Source organism: Suricata suricatta, chromosome 6 (assembly GCF_006229205.1).
Source record: "Suricata suricatta isolate VVHF042 chromosome 6, meerkat_22Aug2017_6uvM2_HiC, whole genome shotgun sequence".
NCBI lineage: Eukaryota > Metazoa > Chordata > Mammalia > Carnivora > Herpestidae > Suricata > Suricata suricatta.
The window spans coordinates 103,752,705-103,779,563 of NC_043705.1; the positions used below are offsets into that span (position 1 = coordinate 103,752,705).

The following is a 26,859-nucleotide window of genomic DNA, read 5'->3' on the forward strand; positions in this document are numbered from 1 at the left end:
TTAGTGTCCTCTGCTAATTCTAAAATTTGTGTTAACTCTGGGCTATTGTTATTATTTTTAAAGTTTATTTATTTTGAGAGAGACAGAGAGAGTGCAAGTGGGAGAGGGGTAGAGAGAGAGAGAGGGAGGGAGAGAGAGAATCCCAAACAGGCTCTGTACCATCCCTGTGGAGGCTGACATGGGGCTCGAACCACAAACTAGGAGATCATGACCTGAGCCAAAGCCAAGAGTGGGACACTTAACTGAATGAGCCACCCATATGCTCCTGGGTTGGTTTTGGTTAGTATCTTCCTCATTAAGGGCCTGAACTCTGGCCTCTTAGGTCTCCTTGAAATCTCACTTCCTCTCCTAGACTCAGGAAGTCCTCTGGGCTCTACTTGGGCCCCTCCCTATATCACGGCCTGGAAACTCTCTTGAGACAAAAGTGGGGGAACCTGTGGGGCTCACCTCATTTGCTTCCCATCTCTTAAGGATTGTCACTGACTGATGTCCAATGTCTTATAAACCATTGCTCCCCAGGATTTGTCTTTAGTTGTTGTTATTTCAGGCAGGAGAGGGTCTTGTTACTCTGTCTTGGCATTTTTGTATGTCTGTGTGTACATTCATATTCGGGGCACTATTATTATCATTACAATTAGTGCTATAAATGTGGTTCATTTAAACTTGTTCTGGCAACCTGTGTTTCCTTCCAGAGTATATATTTAATAAATGTGTGTCAAAACTCATAGGCTGTAATTGCCTGCCTGGTTGCTTTTGTAACCTGTTGGGAGATGTAAAGGTGATCAATAGAACACTGGCCTATTATAATAATATGAACTTCTAAGTTCTTCTGAGGAAATTCAGCACACACCACAAATCAACAGAGTTAATTTCACAAAAAGGAATCTGGTAGATTTGGGCCTTTTATTGCAACAAAGATTCCATTCAGGTCCATTCATTGCTGAACACTAAACCAGGGACTGGAGAAAGCAGGTCAGGATTGGAGATGGTTTTCCTTCCTACCATGAATGTTCTCTGGCTGCTTTCAGATGGATGATCTCTGCGTGGGAGAAAATGACCCTTTTTCCAGAGAAGTTCACACAGGAGGCTTCAGACCCCAGCCACTCCCGCAGTCGGGGCTGCAGTCATCAGCTCTGTGTCTTGGAGGGGCCTCCGTGTACAGTTGCCAAGCAGCCGAACCAGCCTCCCAGGGAGCAGGGGAAGCGCGGTGCACCAGCCAGCCTACCTCTGTTCCTGCTCCCTCTGCAAGCAGTGCAGGGGGCAGGCCCGCCCAGAGCCAGCTGGCCACCTCCCATACACAAGCCCAGCAGGTCAGGCCGGATGGCCTGCTTTCCCTTCTCTGTCTCCATGGTCCTTGGTGCAGCTTCTGGGGTAAGCAAACACAGCTGGCACAAACAGCCCTCGATCCCATTCCTGCTGCGACGCTGCCAAAATTCAGTTGGAAGAAGTAAACGGCAAACATTACCTCAGCTCCTGATGGAGAAGCTGTTTCAGCTCAAAGAAACAAGAGGGAGGGAGTGTGTCCACTGCTCTAATCTCAGGCATTTCCGCTGTCTGCAGGGAAGAGTCACCCCCCCCACCCCATTCCCCCAGCCCAGGAAGAAAAGGAATAGCTCTTCAAAACATCTGTCAACTCATTTCCAGAAAGTCCTCTTCCACAACTAGGGATTCTGAAAAGCTGGGGGGGGGGGTCGGGAGAGGGGGGCAGGGAGTGTCAGGAGCACTGGATTTAGTGACATCCTTCATGGTGACTTAGATGCTGGCAGGGTGGGCTGGGAACAGAGGCGTTGGAGGCATCCTTCGGCTCAAGTCACATGCAGCACCTAGAACTGTGCTTCGTCACCTTGATAACCTGGACCCCCCTGCTAAGCTGAGAGGCTATGGCCACTTCTCAGAACAGCTTTTATAAGGCATAAAACATCAGGTTATAAAGGAAACCAATTGGACAGGTATACAGTTATCAAACTAATTAAAAAATCTGAAATATAGTAATAAAAGTCTTTCCTAATTAACACATTAATCAACACGATCTAGTGGCTGTTCTAAAAACTATCTTCATTTACGTCAAAGTAGTGATGGGTATTCATGACATTTCTAGATATCCGTAAAGTCATGTAAAAGTAAATGATTTCAAATTCACAGGTGCTTTGTTGCCTACAGTCAGTCATTAATGGAAAGGAGCACCATGTTTCAGTTAGTGGTTAGTGAAAAGAAAAACGCAGTGTTTTTCCTCATCCAGGTTTGGAGAGCCTCCTGAATTCTATCCACAGACTTGTCTGTGGGCCCCAGGACTTCGAGATTAAGAAGACCTTTCTTTTTCTGAGCTGTTGGGAAAGAGGGGTGTACTGGAGATAAGGGGGCCAGGCCCCAACCTGAGGGCCTCCATCCAGCGGGGAGACTTTTAATCAGTCAGTCTGTGACCGTGCACTTCTTGCCTACTTTTCTACTTGTGGCATCTTCCTGCAAAGGTCGGTGCTGGGGGTGGGGGGGGAATCCTCTGGAGTTCCAAAGCACCCTGAGTCTACCCTTGTCTGCAGTGTAATGACCTGCTTAGCCCATCTGTCCCACGTCTTGCACGAGGCAGCACTCATGGCTCATTTACTGCTGTGTTCCTGGTGTCAGGCCCATTCATATATATTTACTGACTCAACAGATGAATGGGCGGTGAAAGCTGTATCCACACCTAGCTTCCCCCTCTCATAAAAATATTCCGTGATTGACACCAGAAGTTCTCAACCCTGGTTATATCAACGAGACTCACTTCCTGAAGCTTTAGGAAACACTGCAACCCAGGATACACCCCCAGAGATTCAGATTCCAGCAGTCTGGGGTGGGACCCTGGCCCTTGTATGTCTTTAAAACCACCCCAGGCACAGCCAGAGATGAGAGCCCACCGAGCCACAGAACAGCAGCTGAGGTGAGGGTGTAATGTTCCCAGATGAACTTCTTTCATAAGGCCGGCAGATGAAATTAGTACAGAATTCTCAACTCTGCAAGGGGCTAAACACATAAATTGAGTTTCTGACCCTCAGAGTCAGGTCACAGCTCTGAATCCAGCAACATAAGTAATATCTGAACTACATTCTCAGACGTAGATGAAAAATCTTGGGCTTGACAGTAAAGGCCATGAAACACACTGCAAACTCCATGGACAAACCCTCTGAGCTCCGAGGCCCCACAATTCCTGCCCTAGCGGCAACAGGTGCCATGAATGAGGCCCATCCTGGATAAACACCAGATTCCTTTTGGGTACAGATTCCTAGCTGTGAGATGTCCTCATCGACAAAGTAGATATAAGGATAGTAAGGCCAATCTGAAAGCATTGCTGTGGGAACTGAAAGGGTAGAATGGGGCAGAAGGCATTTTGTAAGTAGCCCAAACATGCTACCAAGATTAATTCTTTCTTATAGGCCTACCTCAGGTTAGGTCACTTCACTTTACTGTGCTTTGCAGATACTGCGACCCTGTGTTGAGCAAGTCTGTTGGCACCATTTTCCCAACAGTATTTGCTCACATCACGTGTGGGTCACATACTGGTAATTCTCACAATATTTCAAACTATTTCATTATTATCCATGAATTGCTGCAATCTCACAATAAAACCATCATGGATGAGGAGTTCCTTCTCAAGGATGAGCAAAGACAATGTTTTCTCAAGATGGAATCTACTCCTGGTGATGATGCTATGAAGACTGTTAAAATGACAACAGGGGCGCCTGGGTGGCTCAGTCAGTTAGGTGTCCGACTTTGGCTCAGGTCATGATCTCACAGTTTGTGGGTTCGAGCCGCACATTGGGCTCTGTGCTGACCATTAGCTTAGAGCCTGGAGCTTGCTTCAGATTTTGTGTCTCTTTCTCTCTCTGTTCCTCCCCTGTTTAGGCTCTGTCACTCTCTGTTTCTCATAAATAAATAAATGTAAAAAAAAATGACAACAAAGGATGTGGAACATCACATAGATGGAGTTGATGAAGCAGTGGTGAGGTTTGTGACGATTGATTTTGATTTTGAAAGAAGTCCTCTTGTGGGTAAATGCTATCAAATGGCATCGCATGCTATTGAGAAATCTTTCTTTCACGGAAGAGTTGATGAATACAGCAAACTTTATTGTTTTACTTTAGGAAACTGCCACAGCCACCTGGTCCTCAGTAACCACCACCCTGATCAGTCAGCAGCCATCTACATCGAGGCCAGACAGACCCTCCACCACTGAAAGCTCAGATGATGGTTAGCATTTTTAAGCAATATTTTAAATTAAGGTATGTACGTTGCCTTTTAGACATAATGCTATTGTACAGTCAACAGAAAACAGTATACTGTAAACACTTTTATATGCGTGGGGACAACAAAAAATTCATTTGACTTGCTTGATCGCGGAGGTCTGGAGCACAGTCTGCAGTATCTCCGAGGCATGCCTGCACTGCTTTCTACCAACTCAGCTCTTACAGGTGCAAAGACCTTATGGATTACGGATGCTACGTCAGACTTCCTGCATTCAAGTGCTGGCTCCCCTTACCAGCTGTGCCACCGTATGCAAATTACCTAGCCTTTGTGTGCCTCAATTCCTCATCTGTAAAATGAGGATTCATTTTTGGAAGGTTTGGCTGAGTGGGGTAAGCACTTAAAGTACCCAGAATATCTTCTAAAACTTCAGCTTTCATCATCAGAATGACCCAGAGGGCTTGTTAAAACACTGATGGCTGGGCGCCTCCCAAGAGCTTTTGCTGCAGTAGATCTAAGCTGAAACCGAGGATTTGCATGTCTAATAAGCTGCGAGGTGCCCATGACTTTGGGCTGGTCTGGGAACCATGCCTTGAGAACCACTGGCTGGGAACAATGCCTGGCATGCAGGAAGCACTTAGTAAATGTTAGCTGTTACTGTCTTTTCCTGGGCTTGATCTCTTAACCCCTAAGCAACACACTTAATGCTTTGGGGCCACTCAGTACTGCCTTCCTGTAGAAGTCCCATTTCAATTCTACCTTTGGTGGTTCCCAAAGTGTAAACCCAAGATAAGCTGCACCAGCATCACATGGAAGTTTGTTTATAATGCAAGTTCTTGGGCCGTCCCCCCACATCTATTCAGTTTATGGGGGCGAGGCTGAAAATTCTGGGCTCTAACATCCCTCCAGGTGATTCTACTGCACACCAACTCTAGGCACTCCTGCTCTACCAGAAATTCACCAAGACCACAACAGCTCTACTGAGGATGTCCAGGGAGGCAGGGCAGCCTCAGGTCCAGAGTCCAGTTTTTGGTTGAGCTGGAGATCTGGCTCAGCTCCTTTGTCACCTTGTGGCCTTACAGGAGTCATGATATTTAAGACAAGCAGAGTGCCTGCACATGATACCTGTTTAAAGGATATTAGTGCCATTGGTACCCTCTTTATCATCATTACCATGTGTCCTGTCTCAGAAAGACTTGGAAAAAAAAAAAAGACACAAATACCTAGGGGCACAGGACAACTAAAACAAAGCCCCCCCCTTTTTTTTAAAGAAAGAGAAATAAAAACGTATCTTCTCACGAAGAGCATGAGGGTTGAAACTGTTGCCACAACTGTCTGAACTTGAGTTTTGAACTTCCCCGTGGGCCAGAGCACAGAGGGGAAATGCAGAGGATGCATGAATCCCACTGCCTGGAAAGGGGAAGGAGACTGGCTGTCTTTCATTCCTCCGCCACACTCCCGCTAAGTCTAAGAGAATCCAGTCACATTAACCTCTGCACCGAGGCCCTGGCTACCAAGGAGGGAATTTCCTCCACCACCACTTTATGTACCTGTTTCTTTCATTTATTCTCATCAAGAGCCATGGGTAAAATGCTTAGATCCCAGAAGATGAGAGATGTTACACTCACTTTGGGTGCCGAATATCAGGGAGAGAGCGATTCAGGGAGATTTTATCGCTGACGTAAATGTTAAATCCATTTTCTCGGTATGCCTGATCCACTCTCTCAGCGTCGGTCATGGGGTAAGGTCTCCCTTGTTCTCCATTTCCTAGGAGCAAAGAGCAAAGTCAATGTTGCTAACTGAATGGGATGGGGGAAGAAGGGTGGAAAAATATAGTTAAGCTACAGAGATAAAACTTTATCTTTGGATACAGGGTGGACCTCTAGAATTCATGAGGCGGCATTTAAAGAGGGGAGGGAGATGAGCATTTATTCAGCCAGGGCCATGTCAGGTACTTGTTCTCATGTAATTCCCACAGCAAGCCATGAGGATGGACTTGCGAGCCCTCATTCTACAGATGGATAAACTGAGACTCAAGAAGGTTATAAAAGCAACTGTGTGGGCTCCAAAGCCCATGCTTCCCCTACTCCACCAGGGGCTCCAAACACTCCTGACCATGGGGTCCTATCACTGGGATAGGAGGCTGGGTCTATTTATGAGCTGACCAACCTTGGGCCAGCCACACCAACTCTCTGAACTTCAAATGTAAAGTTGCATCCGTGACAGAATTTGTAACAATAGAACACATTTAAGTCAGGAAGAGGATGACTCTCTAGGCAAGGCAAAGTTCATACGCAAATAAAAATTGTGACAAATGATAAAAGATGCTTTGATCATTTAAGCCAGCAAATGATTAAGATCTGTCCAGCCTAGGCCAGAATTGTCTGGAAAATGTTGCTTTGAGTCATGGATTTGTGTGGATAAAGTGTTAGGTGTCCTTTCTCTGCACATCCATTTGGGGAAAAAGACCCTGATGCCTCAGGCAATTATTCTCTGGGTTCTCAGGGTGCAGATGGGGAGTACAAATGTCCACTCCAACCCCTGCAAAAACAGCCCAAGAATCTGCAAATGGAGAGAAACGGTCATAAAAACAGCTCATTAAAAAATCACCTCATCTTCTGGAGCCTGTGGTCTGAGCAACATCCTATTTACTTTGCAAAGTAAACGTTCACAAACATCAGCTTAATAGGAAGGTGCAAGCTGAGAGGTGGGGCCAAGGGCTGTGCCTACAGCCTTGTGGTTCCAGCCAGATGAGAGAGAGGATGCCGCCATCTTGTAATGCTCCAGGAGAAGATGCAGCTGCCTGGTGCCCAGCCAGATTCCGCAAGGGACACAAATGCAGCAAGCAGAGAAAGAGCCAGAAGCATCTTCCCTGGGAAGGGAAGTTTCAGGAGGGGGTATGGGGGAGCGATTCAGGGCTCAGGCCCTCGTGTCTGGCAGAGGACAGCTTGAGGCCCAAACCTGCCACTCCCAGCTTTTGTCACCCTGGGCATGCCATTAGCCTTTCAATGATAGGGGTTTGCTCTTTGTACTAACTGGGGTAAGAAGGGCCAACGTAATGACTAAGGAGATAATGCCAGGCCAGATTCCTGGCACAGAGTTAGCACTCAGCACAAGCTGGTTATCATTATTCTTCATACTGTTTCCACGGCTTACTCTCTTCTTGCTAGTTAGCGCAATATTCTAGTAATTCTGGTATATCTGCCTGGAGAATCATCTCTTTTCCAATGTTTCCTTTCCCAGCTTAGGTGACACCCACCCCCACTTCATTTTAAATCACTGGCTTATAGAACAATGCATGTCCTGTCTTTAGATTTCCCTGACCATCGGTTATTACATCAGATCTATTTGGAGCCTTGTTGTAGTCTGGTTTGGTTTTTTTTTTTTCCATAATGTAATCTAAAAAAAAATCAATAGTGGTGGCAACTTTAACTAAGATAAAATGAATAAAATACCAATCCCTCTATCTCTACAGTGCTTTCCAGTATTGTAAAGTTGCTTCAAATCTATCACTTCACTTGTCACCACAACACCCAGTCAGTGGTATTGGTGTTGCCCTCCTGACCCCTAAGTCCAGGCTCTCTAGAGATGACTTCCCATGTAATTTCTTTATACTCCCCCTACCACCCCCAACCCTTCCCAACTCCCCAGTGTAACCAGAACTGCTCCAAAGACTAATTAGCCAAAGAAAACTTGAGCTAAAGCCTGCTAAATCCATTCAGTCTTATGGCTACAGAGCTGGGAAGGGATCAACTCTGACCTCTAGACCTAGGTTCAAGTCCCAAGCCTGACTCTCACTGTGTGACTGCCAGCAGATTACCCTGCATCTCTGAGTTATGGGTCCCGTCTCATCAAATGGGCCACAAAGGGCGACTAGGGGTTTCACTGAGAAAAATGTGTAGAGTGTGGGCCTCCATGCTCCCGGTAGGTGTTTAATAAATGTTGGCTTTTGTCATGTGTGACCGCTCTTCATTCTAGTGGTAAAATATCTCGTGAGGAGGAGACGTCTTCTACCCCCCCCCCAATAAAGGTAGCAGGGCCAACTCCTGAAGGCTGTGGACCTGGTGGTGAGTGGAGAAAGGGGTCAGCTAACAGGTGAAGAGGGGGTCCCTCAGGAAGTTGACTGCTGGAGAGGGAATCAACAGGAGGTGCAGACACACCTACTAAACACACACACACACACACACACACACACACACACACACACACACACACGGGCTTCACAGGACCTGTTGGCGGGCAATACTGCTCTCCATACCTAGGCGCTGGGCGTCTCTCCTGATGGCTTCTTGGTCATGCCAATCCTTCAGCTTTTGCCCATCTCCCAGGAAAAATATCTTCTTCTGCTGATTGTGGGGGCCCTTAAAAAAAAAGAAGATAGAAACTGTGAAAAAGAAGGAAAGGGGAAATAAATTTAATAATAGAGACCCAGAAGTTGCACTATCTATGGGAGCTGTTGGTGTTGACTGATGGTCTGTCATCCTTTGTTCGTTTATTAACTCCCTCAATATACCTCTGTTAGTGCTGCCATATGCCAGTCAGGTGGGCAAAGGTCAGAAGATGACAGGTACACAGTGTCTACCCTCCTGGAACCACAAACCGGCAGAAGAGAAAACAGATGGACAGACCTTCCTTTCCCCCAAGGGAGAAAGCAGTAAGTGTGGCCCTGTCCAACAGAAATCTAATGTGAGCCACAAATGTGAGCCACATGTGTAACTTTAAATTTTCTAGTATTCACACTAAAAGAAAAAACAAACAAAAAACAGATGAATTGGGTTTGGTAATATATTTTATTTAACCCAATATATTCTATCTAAAATATTATCACTGAGGCGGGGGGAACTGAGTTTGAAATCCAGTGTGTATTTTATACTTGTGTTCATCTTAATTCAGACTCTATCAGGTGCTAAGTAACCACAGGTGGCTTATGGCTACATACTGGACAAGGCAGGTAAGTGAGCCTTAGATTAGAGGCCTGGAGAAAGGGCCCCAGGAGTTCACGTCCACCTGGGAGAACCGGAGAGAATTTCACAGACGTGAAGGCATTTGGGCTAAGCTTCAGGTTAGCAGAAATGAGAGGCAGGGCATGACTTCCAGGTATGGTGGAGAGTGGCAGAGCGGGGCTGGGCCTGAGGAGCCTGGAGCACAGGGACAGAGGCCAGGTCTTGGTCACTGCTACAGTCCCCAGAAGAGCCCAGTCCTAATGAGGGTGAACATTCGGCCATTGTGTGTGGAGTGTATGAACAAGCAAGTGGATGGCGGAAAGAAAATGGGAAAATACAGCAGCCACAAGAGAGCAGCCCCCAGGGGCCAGGCTCTGGAAGCATTTACTGTGTCTGGGAGATGAGCCCATACCGGTGTGCCCATTAGGAAGCGGTTTCCCTAATGAAAGGCATTGCATGCCACTGTCTGAGGTCATCAGAGGGCACCAGATGCTTCCCCATGCCAACAGGCAAGTCTAAACACTTGGCCCTGGGGCTCAGTTAGAACCTTCCCCAGGTAACACTGCGCTGCACGGCTGTTTAAAATATCTTCCTGTGTTCACGAAAATGAGAATGGCTTTCCACATCACCTTGCCCAGTAAAAATCCTGCAGACCTGTTCTCGCCACTGTGGCATGCAGGAGCCAACAGTCCTATTTCCTATGTAATTAGCTACGAAGACCCGCAGCATGTGACATGCTGCAACATTAGCACTAACAAGAAGCCACCAGGATAAAATCATCCCCAAGCCAATTTTTTAAGTCTCTGGCTGATCCTCGTGTTAGCAGATTTTCCACAACGGCTCAATATCCTTACATCAGCTTTAATGATAATAACCGTCCTTTGCATTCCCTCTCCTACAGACCTCTTTGAGTTGCAAGAAGAAAATTCTTAAAGTTAGCATGCCAGACGTGTTGGTCAGAGAGGGAAAGGAAACTGTGAAAACAAAGGCCACGTGCCTGCGAACAGTTCTCGAGGCTCTCACAAAACACAGAAGCTGCGCGGGCAGCCCCTTCAGCAAGTTCCCACTGCGTGCAGCTACGTTTCCACAGGAGACACTGGGAGCTGCTTTGGGACGTGGGGTTCTGAGACAAGGAGCTTGGCCCCCTTTGAACCACACCAGTAATGCATCTGTCTGTTTTCTGTACCGGGATTCCATGTGGGATTTCATTTTAAAAAGGTCCTCTGCTAAAAACACACTGATAATCAAATCTCCCAACAAATGAACAAATACATGTGGAAACTGATCAGGGCCTATTTTGCAGAGCAGCCGAGCCTTGGCATGGGTCAGGCACCTGTCCAAGAAATACTCCATCACTGAGATGTCAAAAGGGATGGCTCAAGGGGTGTTTAACAATCTTTTCTCCAGCCCTCCCTCCCAAACCCTTTTGCTTCTGCTGCTCCCCAAAGCCTGGGAACTTCAGCTGACTGCTCAGCTCACTGGTGTTACTAAGAGGCTCTGCACACTGAGACTACCTTAGTGGAAGATGCACATCTAAAGAGGTTTTCAAAGTGTGAGCAGCACTGGGAGCTTGCGAGAAACATTGATTCTTGGGCCCTGCACCAGTCCTCCTGAGTCAGGAACTCTGGGGGTTGAGGCCCTAAGATCTATGTTTTAAAAAGTCCTCTCGGGCGCCTGGGTGGCTAAGTCAGCTAAGCGTCTGACTCTTAATTTCACTTCAGGTCACAATCGCACGGTTTCGTGGGTTTGAGCCCTGCAGTATGCTCTGTGCTGGCAACATGGAGCCTGCTTGGGATTCTTCTCTGCCCCTCCCTCATGCTGTCTCTGTATCTCTCAAAAATAAATAAATAAATTTAAACACACACACACGCACATACAAGTCCTTTAAGAGGTCCTGAGGCATGCTTAAGTTTAAGAACTACTGGCCTTGAATAAGAGGCCATAATCCTGCCTGCTCTGAGCTGCTCAGACCAAACCTGGGCTCTAGCATCCAAGTGAACAGAGATTTATCATCAAAGGTCACAAAAACCTTAGGTACGGTTGCTGGCAAAAACAATCTGGTGGCGTTTGAGGTTTTGATTTTGCTTCATTTTTTTTTTAAATTGCCAGTATGGGGGGCAGAGAGATTTCCTATTGTTCTATCAAGATTTTGGGTTCTCTTGAAAACTCAAAAGACATGTCAGTGTTCAGACTGAGTTCCTGCAGCTCCTCAATGAGACTGAGCAACAGGAGCTGCCCTGCTTAGGTGAGGCAAGTGTCTCCAGTTTGCTGTAGTCCCTACCGTTCCTTACTGCTTTTCACCAGGGTCCCATCGCTCATGTGTGTCGCTTGTCTGGCTGCAGCGAGTTTGCAATATGCTGCAATATACAATATATAATATTGCATAGAATACAATAAACAATGCTGCAACTAGAAACTGTGTGGCAGGAGGACTAGGAGACGAGAAGCCATGGGGGACATAGGAGTCATCTTGTTCTCTGAGGTCCTAAGGGTAGAACGAATGACAATGGCAGAGGTTATTCAATGAGTGAGGGCTTAGCTTCAGATAGAGAAGAAACTCCAAAAGTTGGATTGTGCTAGGAGGAAAGAGGACCAGCTAGGAGGAAGATATTAGAGGAGGCCAAGAACAAGATGCTTGATGTCATCAGGATGTGAAAGAGGGGAAATCAAGGCTTGGGGGGGGGAGGGGGCTAGTGCTTCTCAAAAGTAAATTGGCAGGGGTGCCTGGGTGGCTCAGTCAGTTGAGCATCCAACTCGATTTCAGCTCAGGTCATGATCTCATAGTTTATGAGATTGAGCCCCATACTGGGTTCTGTGCTGACAGTGTGGAGCCTAAATGGGATTCTCTTTCTCCCTCTCTCTCTCAAAAAAAAAAAAAAAAATTAACGTGCAGTGGGATCCCAGGGCAGGGGTAGGAGATCTTGTTGAACACAGATTCTGATACAGGGCCTGAGACTCTGCACATCTAACAAGCTCCCAGGTGATGCTGATGGTTCACAAAGGACACTTTGAGTAGCAAGGGCCAAGTGACCCTTAAAGAACAAACATTTCAAGAGTCTAAAATTCCCTGAAGGGCTCTGTTTCCTCCATCTGTTCATAAAGGTCTTCCCTTGGCACTGGAAATGTGGCATGAGATTGAATGGCACAGTTGTGACCTCATGAAAGTAGGCTCCTTGAATCTTGTTCTCTGAATGAACAGTGAATTGTTGAACTGACAGGGTAGAGAGTTAAGGTTCCAAAATTCTGGGAGTTTCACCCTCAGCTTCTATCACCTGCTTGCCTTGCTTACATGATGTTTGACCCTCTGGAATGCTCTGTGGACAGGATCTATGCTGTTCAGGTGTTCCCATTAGCCCCTCCACCTCCCTAAACAAATAGGATATCAGAGCCTACAGACACAGGGAGTTCTGCATGTCTAAGCACATAGTTATAGAGGGTCCTCATATATCCAAGCTAAGCAGATGCTCAGAATCATTAGTCCACTCCTCCCCCATCTTACACATGGGGAAGCTGATGCCCAAAGAGGCCAAGCTTCCCAATAAGGCCACATAAGCAGGCAAGAAGAATAAGAACCATGTTCTCTGTCTTCCAGGCTAGTCTTCAGTGAAGAGAGCCCTTGCAGTGTAACCTTGGACAAGGTACAGAAGCCACAAACACCCTAATTCTCCCACCTGGAAAATGGAGACAGCACTATCTACCCAAAAGGTACATTGAGATGACGTGAGAAAATCACAGAAATGGGATGTCTCCCAAGCACTTCCAGAATTTCCACGTAAACCATGGATATCAACTCCTTTAGAATTTTAAGAATCTACTTAAATTGACATTTTCTCATCAAATCACCTTGATAAAGAACTCAAAGTTTGCTATTAACTGCTTTACAATTAATAGGTCTGAGCTTTTGGTAGGAGAAGACTTAGGTTTCAATCCTAAATCACAGAGTTTTCAGTGCTCAGAGGGTGCTTTTAATCCTATTCACTAACCTTGTGGTCAATTTCAAGTGGTTCAGGGCTCTCTGAGGTCCATACATGGAAACCCCATAGATAGATCATCCGAACTCTCACCAAATATTTATCAAGACCAATCCTGTGCCAGGCACTAGGGATCCAGGCAGGACAACACAAATCTTGTGTGTCAATTGGGGGCTTATAGCTCAGTCAGTCTCTCTCAAAGGGTGGTTTTTGGGAGACCTGGGTCTCATTATAGATATAATTTCCTGGACCCACCCTGTACCTATTATATCAAAGTACTTGGGAGGAGGAAGCCAAGATGGGTTTTTATTTACTTTAGAGAGAGAGAGAGACAGAAAAGAGAGAGAGAGAGAGAGAAAGAGAGGGAGGGAGGGAGAGAATCTTGAGCAGGCTCCACACTTGGCACAAAGCCCAAAGCGGGGCTCAATCCCACAACCCTGGGATCATGACCTGAGCCAAAATAAAGAGTTAGACATTCAACCAAATGAGCCACCCAGGTGCCTGATGTGTTTTTAAACGCAATCCCCAAGTGATTCTAATTCACAAAAAAGCTGGAAAGTCCACGTGTCTAAACCCAGCGGCCTCAATTTACAGACATGAAATCCAAGACTAACAGAATAGAACAGATTTTCCTTAAATTCCATAGCTTGCCAGCCCCAATCTGGGTGTTCTCTCCCTGGGATAGACTGTGAGCCTCTTGAAGGCAGGGGCATCACCTGTTTTGGTTCATCACTGTGCATTCCTAGGCCAACAGCTGGTCCATCTTAGGCCCTCAGTAAGTAACAGCCGAATGACTGAACGTCTGGTCATCCATGGGGCAGGCAGTCTAGTTTAATGACTCAGAGCATTCCAGCTCCAGAAGTGGAAAAACCTAGGTTTCACTTCCAGGGTCAGTGGACCCCAATTTCCTTGACTGATAACTAGGGAAAACTAATAAAACAACCATAACCTGTGGGTTGTTGGGGAGAATGAACTGAGCTAATCAATACAGAGCATCTAGCTCAGCGTCTGGCATAAGCAGGCTTTCTCAGTAAAGGGGGCCTAGTAATACATTATTTTTAGAGAAAGCTTATCATCCAGTGCTCATGATAGCTACATTTGGGGGAACCGAAGAGGGCAGGAATCAAATAATAAAACCGTAAGCCGGCAGAAGCAACCTATGTAACACCTGAGCCGATGCAAGTGGCCACTGCTGATAACGGGATTTAGAGAGTCTCCTCATTTACAGGCGGGCAGGGGCCCATGTGGAGATTCTTCAGAAAAGAAGAAAGTCCCTAGTTAAGCATGGCATTCTGCAATAGAAACAAAGGTCACAGGACCTTTAGTGACAAGAAAGGCATGGACAGCACCTCTCAAAAGACAGCAATTCCTCTGCAATAGCAGTCACTTATATTATGCAAGCAAGCATATCTGGCTTTTAATGCAGAGGTAACTGTAAGTGTCTTTAACTCTACAGACTCAAACATTTGTCTATGAACACTGTGATTGTTTCCCTTCAGCAACCACCTTTTGCCCTTGGTTTCCAGAGGGCCTTTTGTCACAGGAAGCAAAGGGGTTGGGAGAGAATGTGGAAAGACAGGTGAGGGACAGTCTGTGGAAGAGGCTGGCAGAATTAACGTGGCATTAAACGATAAATTGGAAATGGATCTTGACTGGACACTCTACATAACTACTTCTGCTATCTGCGTGTTTTTGCTTAGCATTCCATGGAAAGAATCGATTAGTGTTCAAATAGCCACACACACACACACACACACAGATGGAATTTTAATCTTTTGTTTAATCACTACTTAGCGTGCCTGGCACTGTTTGGGGGGAGAGAGAAAGGTGGTGAAGCAAGCCAACTGCTCTGCCCAAGAAGAAAGATCCATCGAAGTGCAGACTCTAACCCCAACATCGCAGACTCTGCAACTCTCACTCAGAGGATACTGGCATCCCTGGCTCAGCTGGCGAGTGTCTTCAAAATACGGAAAATGGGTGATGTGCTCCAAAATGGTAATGCCCAAAGTCAAACCGAGCAGGTCATCTGCTGCACCTGGGGTCTGAGGACATATTATAGACCAGATTCTGCTGCAAATTTCACATTGCTTCTCCCCCCAACCCACCTTTCAACTAACCCTACAGAGGCACTAGAATGATTTTGCTTTGTGGTTTGAATAACTCTCTATAATTCTAAACCTTTGTTTATCTGCTAAGTAGATTATTCCAATAACCTTCACACACACACACACACACAAATGCACACGCATATGCATACAGTAAAGTATTCTCAAGGTTGCCTGCAAGGTTATACTTCAAAGAGGGCCAGATACAGCTTAATTTACTGAAAGCATAAAGTTACTTTAAGCAAGGGAGTTTGGAGAGTTGGATAAATGTACTTCCTTTATGAGTTTTGAGGACATAAGCTGGATTGTTTTTATCTACTCATTCATCCAACAAGTAAGGATGACTTTGTTAATAAACTGAGGACCTACTATGTCCAAAGAACAGTGGGGGAGACAAAAATAAATAAGATAGTTCCTGGACTCAACAAATAGTAGCATGGATATGTGACAAGTATATAAGAAAGGAAAAAACACACAATACTAGTATAAGGGACCTGAAAGCTGTGCAGATAAATTCTGTACGTATTTACAAGAGGCAAAGATTACATTCTACCTGGGACAATCAGGCAAAGATTCCTACAGAAGCAGAATCTTTGAGAGTTGCCAGAAAGAACAGGTAGGATTCTGACAGGTAGCAATGGCAGGTTGGGGGGAGGGGGTCAGAATCTAGTTGGAGGGAAAGCATGTGCAAAGAAATGGACTTCATGAAGTAAGGAAGATATTTACTTAACAGCAAGGAGCCTGACTTGGCTGGGGTGAGTGGGGTACAGAAGAGAGTCATGAGCAATGAGGCCAGGAAGTCTGGACCAGACTCGGAACGCCTTACATTGGAGCTGTTCAGCAGGTGGGAGCCACAGAAGGTATCTGAGCAAGGAACATGCTGGAGTAGAGCCCCAAGAATAAAATGTTACTACCCATCCACCTGGAATTAATCTCAGAATCCTCCTCATCCTGGGAGAGATGGCAGAAGAAGGACAATCTGGTTTTCATTCAGAGGAAATGGTCCTTCTTTCTGGCCAACGACCAGTCTCATTCCAGCATTCCAAGGGTCAGACTTCTATAGGGCTGACCTTATGCCAGCTGCTATCTGCTAGGCTGCTGTTCGGAGATAACCGACCTTTCACCATAACCAGGACCAAGCTGTATGAGACAACACTGAAACGTAAAGGGCATTGTTTATGAGGGATGAAGACACTACAGCCCGGTGACCACGAGACTGCCTGAGTCTGCTGTTCCATTCGGCAACTGTCCATTTTCCCAACTCCGGTAACTCTGCAGTCTTGATGCGAGGATGCTGGAATCTGAAATCTAGATGAGGCCCCATTTCCTAAGAGGGCAAGGTCATTCAAAGACAGGAAGCACTGTTTAAAAAGGCTGATCCTGGGCTTTCAAGGGCAGATTCACCCGTCCAATTCACCCTTTGTTTTGTATAGATGGCTCTAGAAAAGGTCATTTGCTACTTACGGTGTGAAAGCTCATTAAGAGACTTTTTCAACAGCAGAGAGAAAAATAGCCAAGATATTTGTAATGTCTATTATCTAAAGGGCAAATGGAATCTTTAGTAACTTCTTTCTTCTATTCTAAAAGAATGACATCAACTGGTACCATTTTCTTCAGAGGAAGTTCTCAAATGTTTTATCACCTGGCGTGTGTGTGCAGGGGAACAATTCTCTGATCCATAATATGATAATGTTCATTTGAGTCTCACCCACCTATCCAGCCATCCGTCCATCCATCCATCCATCCATCCATCCATCAACTTAAATGTTTAATGAGTATAAGCACATTCTAGGCTCTGTGTTAGGTGTCCAGGGTATTGGTGAGCAAGACAGATGAGGACCCTGCTCTCAGAGAGCTACAGTACTGTGTTTGGGAGGGGGGAATATACACCTTAATCCAGAACCACAAATAAATTGGAACAGCCACAGTGGCATGTGCATAAAAAAAAACCAAAGTACCTGGTGCAAAAAGAGTCCCTTTATTTCAGATCAGATTAAGAGGGTCTGATCTCATCAGCAAGGTTAGGAGAAGCTTCCCTGAAGAAATGGAGGGAGTATGATTAGAAGCTAATTCACCAGAAAGAAAAAAAAACAGAGCACTCCTGAAAGAGGGAAAAGCAAGTCTGTGCAAAGGCCCTGTGGGTAGGCAGATATGAAACACAGGCAAGGGACTGAAAGAACAGCAGTGTGTGTGGCACACAGAGGAGGAGGGAAAGGCTGATGGGGATGAGAGGCGGGCAGTGGAGAAGGATCAGGAGACTCTCACAACATACACGTATAGGCAGGAAGACAGAAGTGGGATGCACAGGGACATTTTTTTTTAACAGAGTCCGGAGGGTTCTGCAGGTCTGTAGTCAAGAAATGCAGGCTGAAAACTTTGACACCTGGGTGATAAGTTTATCTTGAAGGTCTATAAGCCCAAAGTCCTGTGGATGCAGGTGGGGCTGACCCAGTGTCTGAGCTCAGATCTCCCCTGGTCTAGCGGGGTGTTTGTCCCATTACATGTTACTTTCAAGTCTGAACCCTGTTCATGGACAGCCAGTCACAAAATCAGACCCTAACAGAACTGTATCATATGTATGGTAACCTTCAGGAATTGCATGACACGTGGTCAAAGAGAAAGGGAAACAAATTGTAACTGGGGAGGCTGGCGATCCTCCTGCCCCCATGCTCAGTGAGCCTGTGCCATGGATGGTGTCCATAGAGGCCACGCTGTCCCCAGCCTCGGACATGTGAGCCCTTCAGTGCGGGGTGAGCCTTCCCTCGGAAGACAAGTACTTTCACTACCTCAGAAGGCACTGTGATGCCTTCAACCAAGGAAACAGCCATCAGTGTTAATGTGGAAAAAAGCCTGCCTAAACTGGACTTATGAGAGGTGGTTTGTCATTATATTCCCTGGGCAATTGTCAAGGGTGATTCTGATTTTATGTTATTTCTCTCTAAAGTGGCGAGTTTATTATAACCTAACCCTTTCGTAAAACGAGACTTTACTACATTACTATTGTCATTATAGCCACTTCGAAGATGACAAAACTGAGGCGTGGGGAGAAAATCAGTATGAAATGCTTTGCAAACTGCCAACCACCCCATGAACGTAATCATCACAGCTAATGGTTCCTTCCACACACATCTGCCCACTCCTTCCAATGTCTCAGAACAGTCCGTTCTCAAAGAAAAACTCGCTGGAGTGAATCATACTTCCGCGCCGTGTTCACTAGGGGTCTTGAAAATCTCAGTCTAGCCAATAAGCGATCAACCACAGGAAAGCCTCCAAAGAGCATTCTGAGAGGCTCGGGGGAGGAGCCCAACGGAGGGCCACTGCACTGCTCTGCAGAGCAGATGTGGATGTGTACGGAGGAAGGCAGGCAAAACGCACAGCTGCATACAAGGCAAGTTCTAAGCTTTCAGGGGCAGAAAAGTGGCTGCAAACACATCCTATGGGTCTCCTACTTGGGGGATTAGAACTGAGACACCAAGAAATACAGTAGTTGCTCTACTGATAGTACTGATTACAGTCAGGATCCTCTATACTCTGAAGACAGCAAAGCCTGAGCCCAGCCAAACCTGTCAAGGACAGCACCTGCTTTGGAGTCCGAAACACCTAGGCTTGTGTCACAGTTCTGCTTCCTAGCTGTGTGACAGCTGAGGCAGGTTACTATTTCTTTCCCCAAGCCTTGGTTCCGCGAGTATGAAATAGGGGATATGAATAGTATCTGGCATACAGGTGGCTGTGAGGATTACATTAGCGACAGCCAGTAAAGGTCTTAGCAGAGTTTGGTATTTAGGAAGCACTAAAAATCATGGCTACCTTTATTAGTTATTACTTGAATAGTATTCTGCAATCAACAAAACATCCTTACATATACCATTCCATTTCTTCACTACAATCACACCAGGATGAAGGCAGCATCACCAACCTATCATAATGTTCTTCCTCGCGGATCCCAGACTCTGAGAATCCTCTCAGTTTTGTCTTCCAAGCAGCCTATCACAGTCAGCCAGCAATGACCAGAGGACCGGACCTATCTGCCATGCCTGCCTTGAGCTGAAGAGTGAATTCCCAAATACACCTGGTAAGGTGTGAGCCACTGGCTGATTTCTACCATCTTAGATCTTCAGACTGGCTGACTGTTCACTGCTTGCAAAGGTCCCCAAAGGCAGTGAGGAGGGGGAAACATGTGACTGATGACCATCCCCTTCTCCAGTGCTGTCCTCACCTCACCCACAACTACCAAGGCCTTCTCATGTGCCATGCCTCCGAGTCACAGAATCTGGGTGCTGAATGGGAGCTGAGGTTCTGTCTCCTCTGATAGCCAACTGGACCCAGTAACCCTCTCTTTGCCGTAACACATGGATAGTCCCTCAGACTGACTTGGGCACTTAGGGGAGTGCCTCCTTACAGAAGGCTATAGTTATTAGAAAATTCCTTTGGGTTCTTAGCTCTTGGGCTCCTTCTTGACCCAAAAGGAAAGTCTCTGACGGACTATGATCCTGGCCTCTTCCATCTGCTATCTTGGAACCTCTAAGCTTTTCACCATTTCTCCAACCTCTAAACTCTTCTCCATTATGGTGGGAACTAAAAAGGGCTCTGAACCTCCTTGAGCAGCAGCCCCACCACTTCCCCCATGACTACCCTTGCTCTCACTCTGGCATTCTTGTTCTTACATACTGATCTCTTAAGACATACACTGCCCCAGGCAGGATACGTGAGGTGTAGCCACAGCAGCACACAAGGTGGTGTTCTGAGAACACCATCTTCACTATGCAAGTGAAACTCCCTACAGGAACAAACATCTTCGCTATGCAAGTGAACACCATCTTCACTATGCAAGTGAAACTCCCTACAGGAACAACACATAGGAAACTCCCTACAGGCCAACTCTCAGGCAGGTCTTGCCTGACCTCCTTGACTAGCTCGTAACCTCTAAGTGTGCCCTGATAGCACTCTTACTACTCCTTTGTGATTGCACATTCATTTGGGTGATTATTTCATTATTGTCTGCCTCTCCTCAAACTGTGAGCTCCATGAAGATAGGAAATAGCATTTTTTGCAAAATGAATGAATGAATGAATGAGCAAAGCTATCTTTTGTTTTCTTTTCTAGATAAAGGAAGGTCATCCATGATTACACATGTCTACTATAGTCCCAAAGGCTTAATACCAAAAAGGGGTTCTGAGGATTAATGTTATGCTCTGACTAAAAGGTTTCAGGTCAACTTAATGGGCTCCAAAACTAAAGAGAGCTGGCTTACCTGGATCCTAAGGTAATTTCTAAAAGATGCAACAGACTGACCTTTCTATCTTATTCTTTCATTTTCAAACTATTTCCTTTCTGGATCCCTAATGTTAGAGTTTGTGCAGATTCTGTCTTATGTTCCCCAGGGGCTATTCTCTTTTTCTTCTGTCACAGTAACAGGAATTTTAGCTGGGAGTATGACTTCTCAGAATACAGATGATATTTCCCAGACATTCTTGCAGCTAGTTGTGGCCTGACTAGGTTGTTTTCCAATGAGATGCGAGTGCATTCCGCAGAACCCACCTGAAGAAACCTTCATTCCTTCTATTTGCTACCTAGAATCCAAGTGCCACCATGATCATGAGATGGAGGTCCACCTCCTAGAGATGGTGAGGATACTGGTGGGAAGGAGTCCTAGATTCCTGAAGACTTCATAGATTGGAGCTGTCACACCAGCCCTGGACTGCAAACGTCCAGACCTTATTCTCCTGAAGCTTGAAAACCTGAGGAATCACTTGGTGTGAGGGTAAGGGCCCTGAAGGAAGATCCAGAAGACCTAGATTTCAGACTACGTGGCTCTACATTTACGAAGAGTGGGACAGTAGGCAGGTCCCTTGTCTTTCTAGATCTCCATTCTTGGACTGTAGAAGGGAGGTCAAAATATTATCTGTCCACAACATGGTTATGTAAAAAATGCTAAGGAATCTACAAAAAGATAGAAGAACTACTGAGTTCAGCAATATCACAGGATATGAGATTGACAAATGAAAATCAAATTGCACTGCTAAATACCAGAAATGAAAAATTGGAAATGGAAATAAAACATACCATTTACAATGGCATCAAAAATATGAAACATTTGAGGGATCAATTTCACAAAAAGGTGCAAGACCTATATGCCAAAAACTACAGAACACTGATGAAAGAAATCAAAGCTCTAAATAAATGTAGACATACATCATGTTTATAAATCAGAGGATTCGACGTTGTTAAGATGTCAATTCTCTATCTGCGGACTTAATGCAATCTTTGTAGAAATAGATACGCGAGGGATCTAGAAAAAGAGGAACAGTTGGAATAATTAATATCCACTAATTTCAAGGCCTCCTCTAGGGCTACAGTGACCACGGAAGTGTGGTACTTGAGTAAGGAAAGACACGTGATCAATGGGAACTGAATGGAGAGTCCAGATACACCATCAGTTGGTTCTGAACAGAGGTGCTAAGGAAACTCCATGGAAAAGGATAATCTTTTCCACAAATGGTGTTGGAACAACTAGATATCCATATGCCTAAATATAAACCTCAATCCTTACCTCAAACTATACATAAAAATTAATTTGAAATGTATCACTGACTCAAATGTAGGAGCCAAACCTATAAAATGTGTACAAGGAAGTATGCAAGCAAACTTTAGTAATCTTGTTTTAGGCGATGGTCTCTTAAACAGGATACAAACAGCATAAAATATACATAAATTGGAATTCATTACAATTAAAAGCCTTTGCTCTTCAAAGGGCAAGCCATGGACTAAGAGAATATATTTGCAAAACATATATTTGATGAAGGACTTATACGCAGAATGCAGCTCAATATCATTAGTCATTAGGGAAATGCAAATCCAAACTACCATGAGAATACCCAAATTACAGAAAGAACCCAAATGTCCATTAACTAATGAATGGATAAAGAAGATGTGGTATGTGTGTGTGTGCGCGTGCACACACACACACACACACACACACACACACACACACAGAGGAATATTACTCAGCGATGAGAAAGAATGAAATCTTGCCATTTGCCACAACGTAGATGGAACTGGAGGGTATTATACTAAGTGAAATAAGTCAGAGAAAGACAGATATCATATGATTTCACTCATATGGGGAATCTGAGAAAGTTAACAAATAATCATAGGGGAAGAGTATGAAAAATAAGACAAAAACAGAGAGGAAGGCAAACCATAAGACAGAGAACTGAGGTTTGATAGGGGAAGGACAGTGCAGGGAGTGGAGAAAATGGGTGCTGGGCATTAAGGAGGGCATCTGTTGGGATGAGCAACGGGTGTTACACGTAAGTGACTAATCATTAAATACTCCTGACGCCAAGACTACACTGTATATTAGCTAACCTGAGAATTAAAACACACACACACACACACACACACACACACACACACACACACAAAACAAAACCAAAAAAAACCAAAAAACCCACCATGAGATACCACTTTACAGCTACTCAGACAGTGATAATTTTTAAAAACAGAAAATAACAAGTGTTGGCAAGGATTTGGAGAAACTGGAGCCCCTGTACAATTTGGAGACTGTAATGGAGAGAATGCAAAACAGCACAGCCACTGTGGAAAGCAGTTTGGTAGTTTTTCAAAAGGTTAAACATAGAAGTATCCAGATGACCCAGCAATTACACTCCTAGGTATGGATCTAAAGGCACTGAAAAATAAGGACTCACACAGATTTTTTTTTTTTAACATTTATTTATTTTTGAGAGAGAGACAGAGTGTGACCGGAGGAGGGGCAGAGAGAAAGGGAGACAAAGAATCCAAGCAGGCTCCAGGCTCTGAGCTGTGAGTGCAGAGCCCCATATGGGGCTTGAACCCACTAACCTGAGATCATGACCTGAGCCGAAATCAGAGGCTTAACTGACTGAGCCACACAGGTGCCCCCCTCACATAGGTATTTTTATACCAATGTCTGCTGCAGCATTATTCACATACCCAAAAAGTGGAAACGAGTCAACTGTTCCTTAACAGACAAAGGGATAAACAAACAGTACAGACATACAACAGAATATTATTCCGTCATAAAAAGGAACTGAATTTAGATATACGCTATAACATGGATGGATCTTGAAAATATTATGCTTAATGAAGTAAGCCAGACACAGAAGGATGCATATTGTATGATTCTACTTACATGAGGCCTACAGAATAGGGAAATTCACACACAGAAAGCAGAATAGAGGTTAACAGGGTGAAGTGGGGAGTTAGTGCTTAGAGGGAGTCACTTCACTGGGGATGATGAGAAATGTTTTGAGTATAGCATTAATGGTTACACAACCCTGTGATGTCTTTAATGCCACGGAAATATACTCTTAGAAATCGTTAAAATGATAAACATTATGTTATGTATCTTTTACCACACTAAAAAGAGACACCCCCCTCCTTCTCCCTCATCTCCCACCAAAAGCTAATTCTTCCAATTTTCAACCCTTACGTGTTCTAATGCTCCCTTGGAAATTCACAGTGGATGTTAACATATTTAGGCTCTGTAAAGTCTCACAGAAACAGAGAGCTGCCTAACTTTGTTTAATCCAGCATTTCACCAATTTATTTGAAGTTCCCCCACCCATCCACCCCCACCTGCTCGCAAACGATCAGCATCCTGGGGAACTCAGGGACCTTGTTTTGAAACGCTATGCTAATGACAGGGTTTATAAGGAAGAACACAACACGATTCCTCCCCTCTGCAATGCGCAGTCAGCTTTTCGGTTTTTACTTTGAAGCACACAGATATGGAACAACTACATGAAGATTTCAAGCTGACATACTGACATGGAAGGAGGGAAATAAAGTTTATGACAATATAAGATCCTCTAAAGCAAAGCTTCAGTCACCTACTGAGGCATCTGTCATCCGTGTCTACTAACCCACCTGTCCATCCATCTATCCATCCATCTGATAGACATTCATTGTGCAACTACTATTTGTTGGCCCTACAGGGTTAGGTGCTTCAGGGACTACGATACATTAAAGACACAGTTTCTGTCTGTGGCAGAGCCAGATTTCAGATCATTTCTCTCTAAAAAATTGCTACTGGGATCTAGAAGAACAGCTATGAATTATTCTAGAATAACTGTTCTGGAAACAGCTCTGCAGAGGGCACTGGGGATGGGCACTGAAGGATGAACATAACACGGGCTGGTGAAGGCACCGCAAAAGCAGAGGTGGTAAGTTAGTCTGGGAATGTGCCTCACACAGAAGAGTACAGACTATTTAAAAGCCTGGCTCCTTATAACTCTGGTTAATGGATCGCTTTACATTTTCTCAATGGTTTCTCATGTGTAACTTTCTCCAAAAACCTCTGGTTAGCTTGAGAAACGGTGCATTTGAATTTGGAACAGAGGCTCTTGATTTTCCTTGAGAGAATCTGGGCAGATTTCTCAGGGTGACTGTGGGAGACTGAAAATGTGGCCCCAATCTTCAACCCCTCCCTGTATCCATGACCTCTGCAATGGGACCCTGAGGCTCCTCTCATTAAGAGGTGAAGTCTTTTGCCCCACCTCCCGAATCAGGGCCGGCTTCATGACCTGTTTTGGCCGAAAGAAAGAGGCAGAAGTGACAGTGTGTCAAGTGTGAACCTAAGCTTAAGAGACTTGCCCTCTTCCCGCCCCTGGGTTTTGTTCTTCTGTCCACCCCTCAAGGAACAAGCTTAGGCTAGTATGCTGGAGGGGTATGAGCGGCAAGGGGAAGAGGAGACATGTGGAGGAGAACTGAGGTCATCCTAGACAGAGAGCCAACCCCAAAGACGCACGCGCCCAGCCCGCCCACAGCTAGCCGGAGACGCGTGACACAGAGCAGCCAGGACCAGGGAAGCCATACAACTGATGGGAAGACCCGTAAGGGATAATGCACGGTTACTGTTTAAAGCCCTCACTGAGCCTTGAGGGGAGGCGTGTTTTTAATGCAGCATTGTTTGTGGTAACAGAGAAGCTATAAAACAACCTCTGAGAGGATTCAGTTCAGTTCTGTGTTTACGTCCAAAAGTGCCAACACAGAAACACAACTGTTGGAATCCTGTCCTCCTGCCTTATTTTTTTTTTTAAGGATCCAAATCAGGGGCAGCTGGGTGGCTCAGCTGGTTAAGTGTCGACTCTTGGCTTTAGCTCAGGTCATGATCCCAGGGTCCTGGGAGCAGGCCCCGTGTCTGACTGTGTTGAGCATGGAGCCTGCTCGAGACTCCCTCTCTCTCCCTCTGCCCATCCCCCACATGCTTTCCTTCTCAAAAAAATAAAAATAAAAATAAAAATAAAAATAAAAATAAAACAAAGGTCCAAATCACACCTGTCTTCTAACGCTCAATTTAAATACCAGATCCTCAAATACCACATTCTAATTCTATCCCCTTTCACGTAAATAATAATCTTTCTCCCACTAACTTCTCACTGTGCCCTCTACCCCTCTCTTTTTGGAAGTAGCCCTGAAGGTTTCCAATTATAACCATCTGTATACATGTCATTCTTTTCTAGTGGACTCTAAACCAGTGCTTTCAAACTATCTGTGATGAAGAACCACTTTGTTTTAATTTCCAATTCATTGTGAACCAAACCATCTGTGGTAGGCAGAATTCTGAGAATGACTCCAATGACCCTCACTCTGTTATTCTCCTCGTCCGTTGAGTGTAGGTGGGGCCTGTGGATAGATGAGATGTTACTGCTCTGATTACACTGTGCTACAGGCCAAAGAACATTATTCAGGTTGACACAATCCAACCACACAAAAAAGCAGAGAGTTTGCTCCATCTGGCAGCCTAAGAAGTCAAAATGATTCAAAGAGTGAGGAGGATTCGATGTGGCATCGCCAGCTTTGAAGATGGAGTGACCATGTGTGGGTGGCCTCCAGGAGGAGAGAGCAACCCTGAGCTGACAGCCAGCAAGGAAATGGGGACCCCGACCCTACAACCACCTGCCAACAACCTGAATGAATCTGGAAGTGGGTTCTCTCTAATAGCCTCCAGAAAAGAGCCTGTACTGGTGAACACCTTGTGACCTTGTGAGACCCTAAGCAGAGAACCTAGCTAAGTCTGCTTGGACTCATGACCTATAAAACGATGAGCTAATACATGTGTATTGTTTTAAGCTACAAAGTGTGTGGCAATTATTGCAAAACAAGGCTAACACACCCCTGTTCGGTGTAGCAGTGTCGTAACCCAAGCTCAGGGTCGCGTTACTTTACTGAGCCCCGCGTTGAGGCGCCAATTGTCATAACTGTAACCCGATGGCCAGGCCGCTCGTCCCCAGCGATGGCGGTACCGTCGCTGGTCCTTCTCCTGAGGGAGGGAGAGAAAAAGGGGGCAGGAGAGGGAGATGCAAAGAGTAAAGACAGAACTCACGGTTCAGGCGAAAGAGAGCGTTTATTCAAAGAACTGTTCTTTATATAGTCTTCAGGGGGGGAAGACAAGGCAAGCTGACCTAGGCAGGCTACAGAGTCAAATGCATATCAAAGAAGCGCCCCGACTTTGCCTCAGCAATCTTGGGGGATGGAGAACTAACACTGAATACGGTTTTGATCTTTTGTGTGCCTTGGCCACTCACGTCTAGCTCAGCAAGACAGTCGCCAAAGTTATTTTGACCAGGAAATGGCAAT

At 45.4% G+C, this 26,859-nt stretch overlaps 1 protein-coding gene across 1 annotated transcript in view; it reads right to left on the reverse strand.

Annotated features, from left to right (window-relative positions):
• GALNT10 (polypeptide N-acetylgalactosaminyltransferase 10) overlaps nucleotides 1-26,859 on the reverse strand; it is a 210,783-nt gene that overhangs the window by 111,095 nt on the left and 72,829 nt on the right. The window contains exons 2-3 of the mRNA XM_029941255.1: nucleotides 8,477-8,579; nucleotides 5,847-5,985 (exon numbers count right to left, since the gene is read on the reverse strand). Of these exons, the coding sequence (XP_029797115.1) occupies nucleotides 5,847-5,985; nucleotides 8,477-8,579 (242 nt within the window). The remainder of the gene's footprint in view (nucleotides 1-5,846; nucleotides 5,986-8,476; nucleotides 8,580-26,859) is intronic.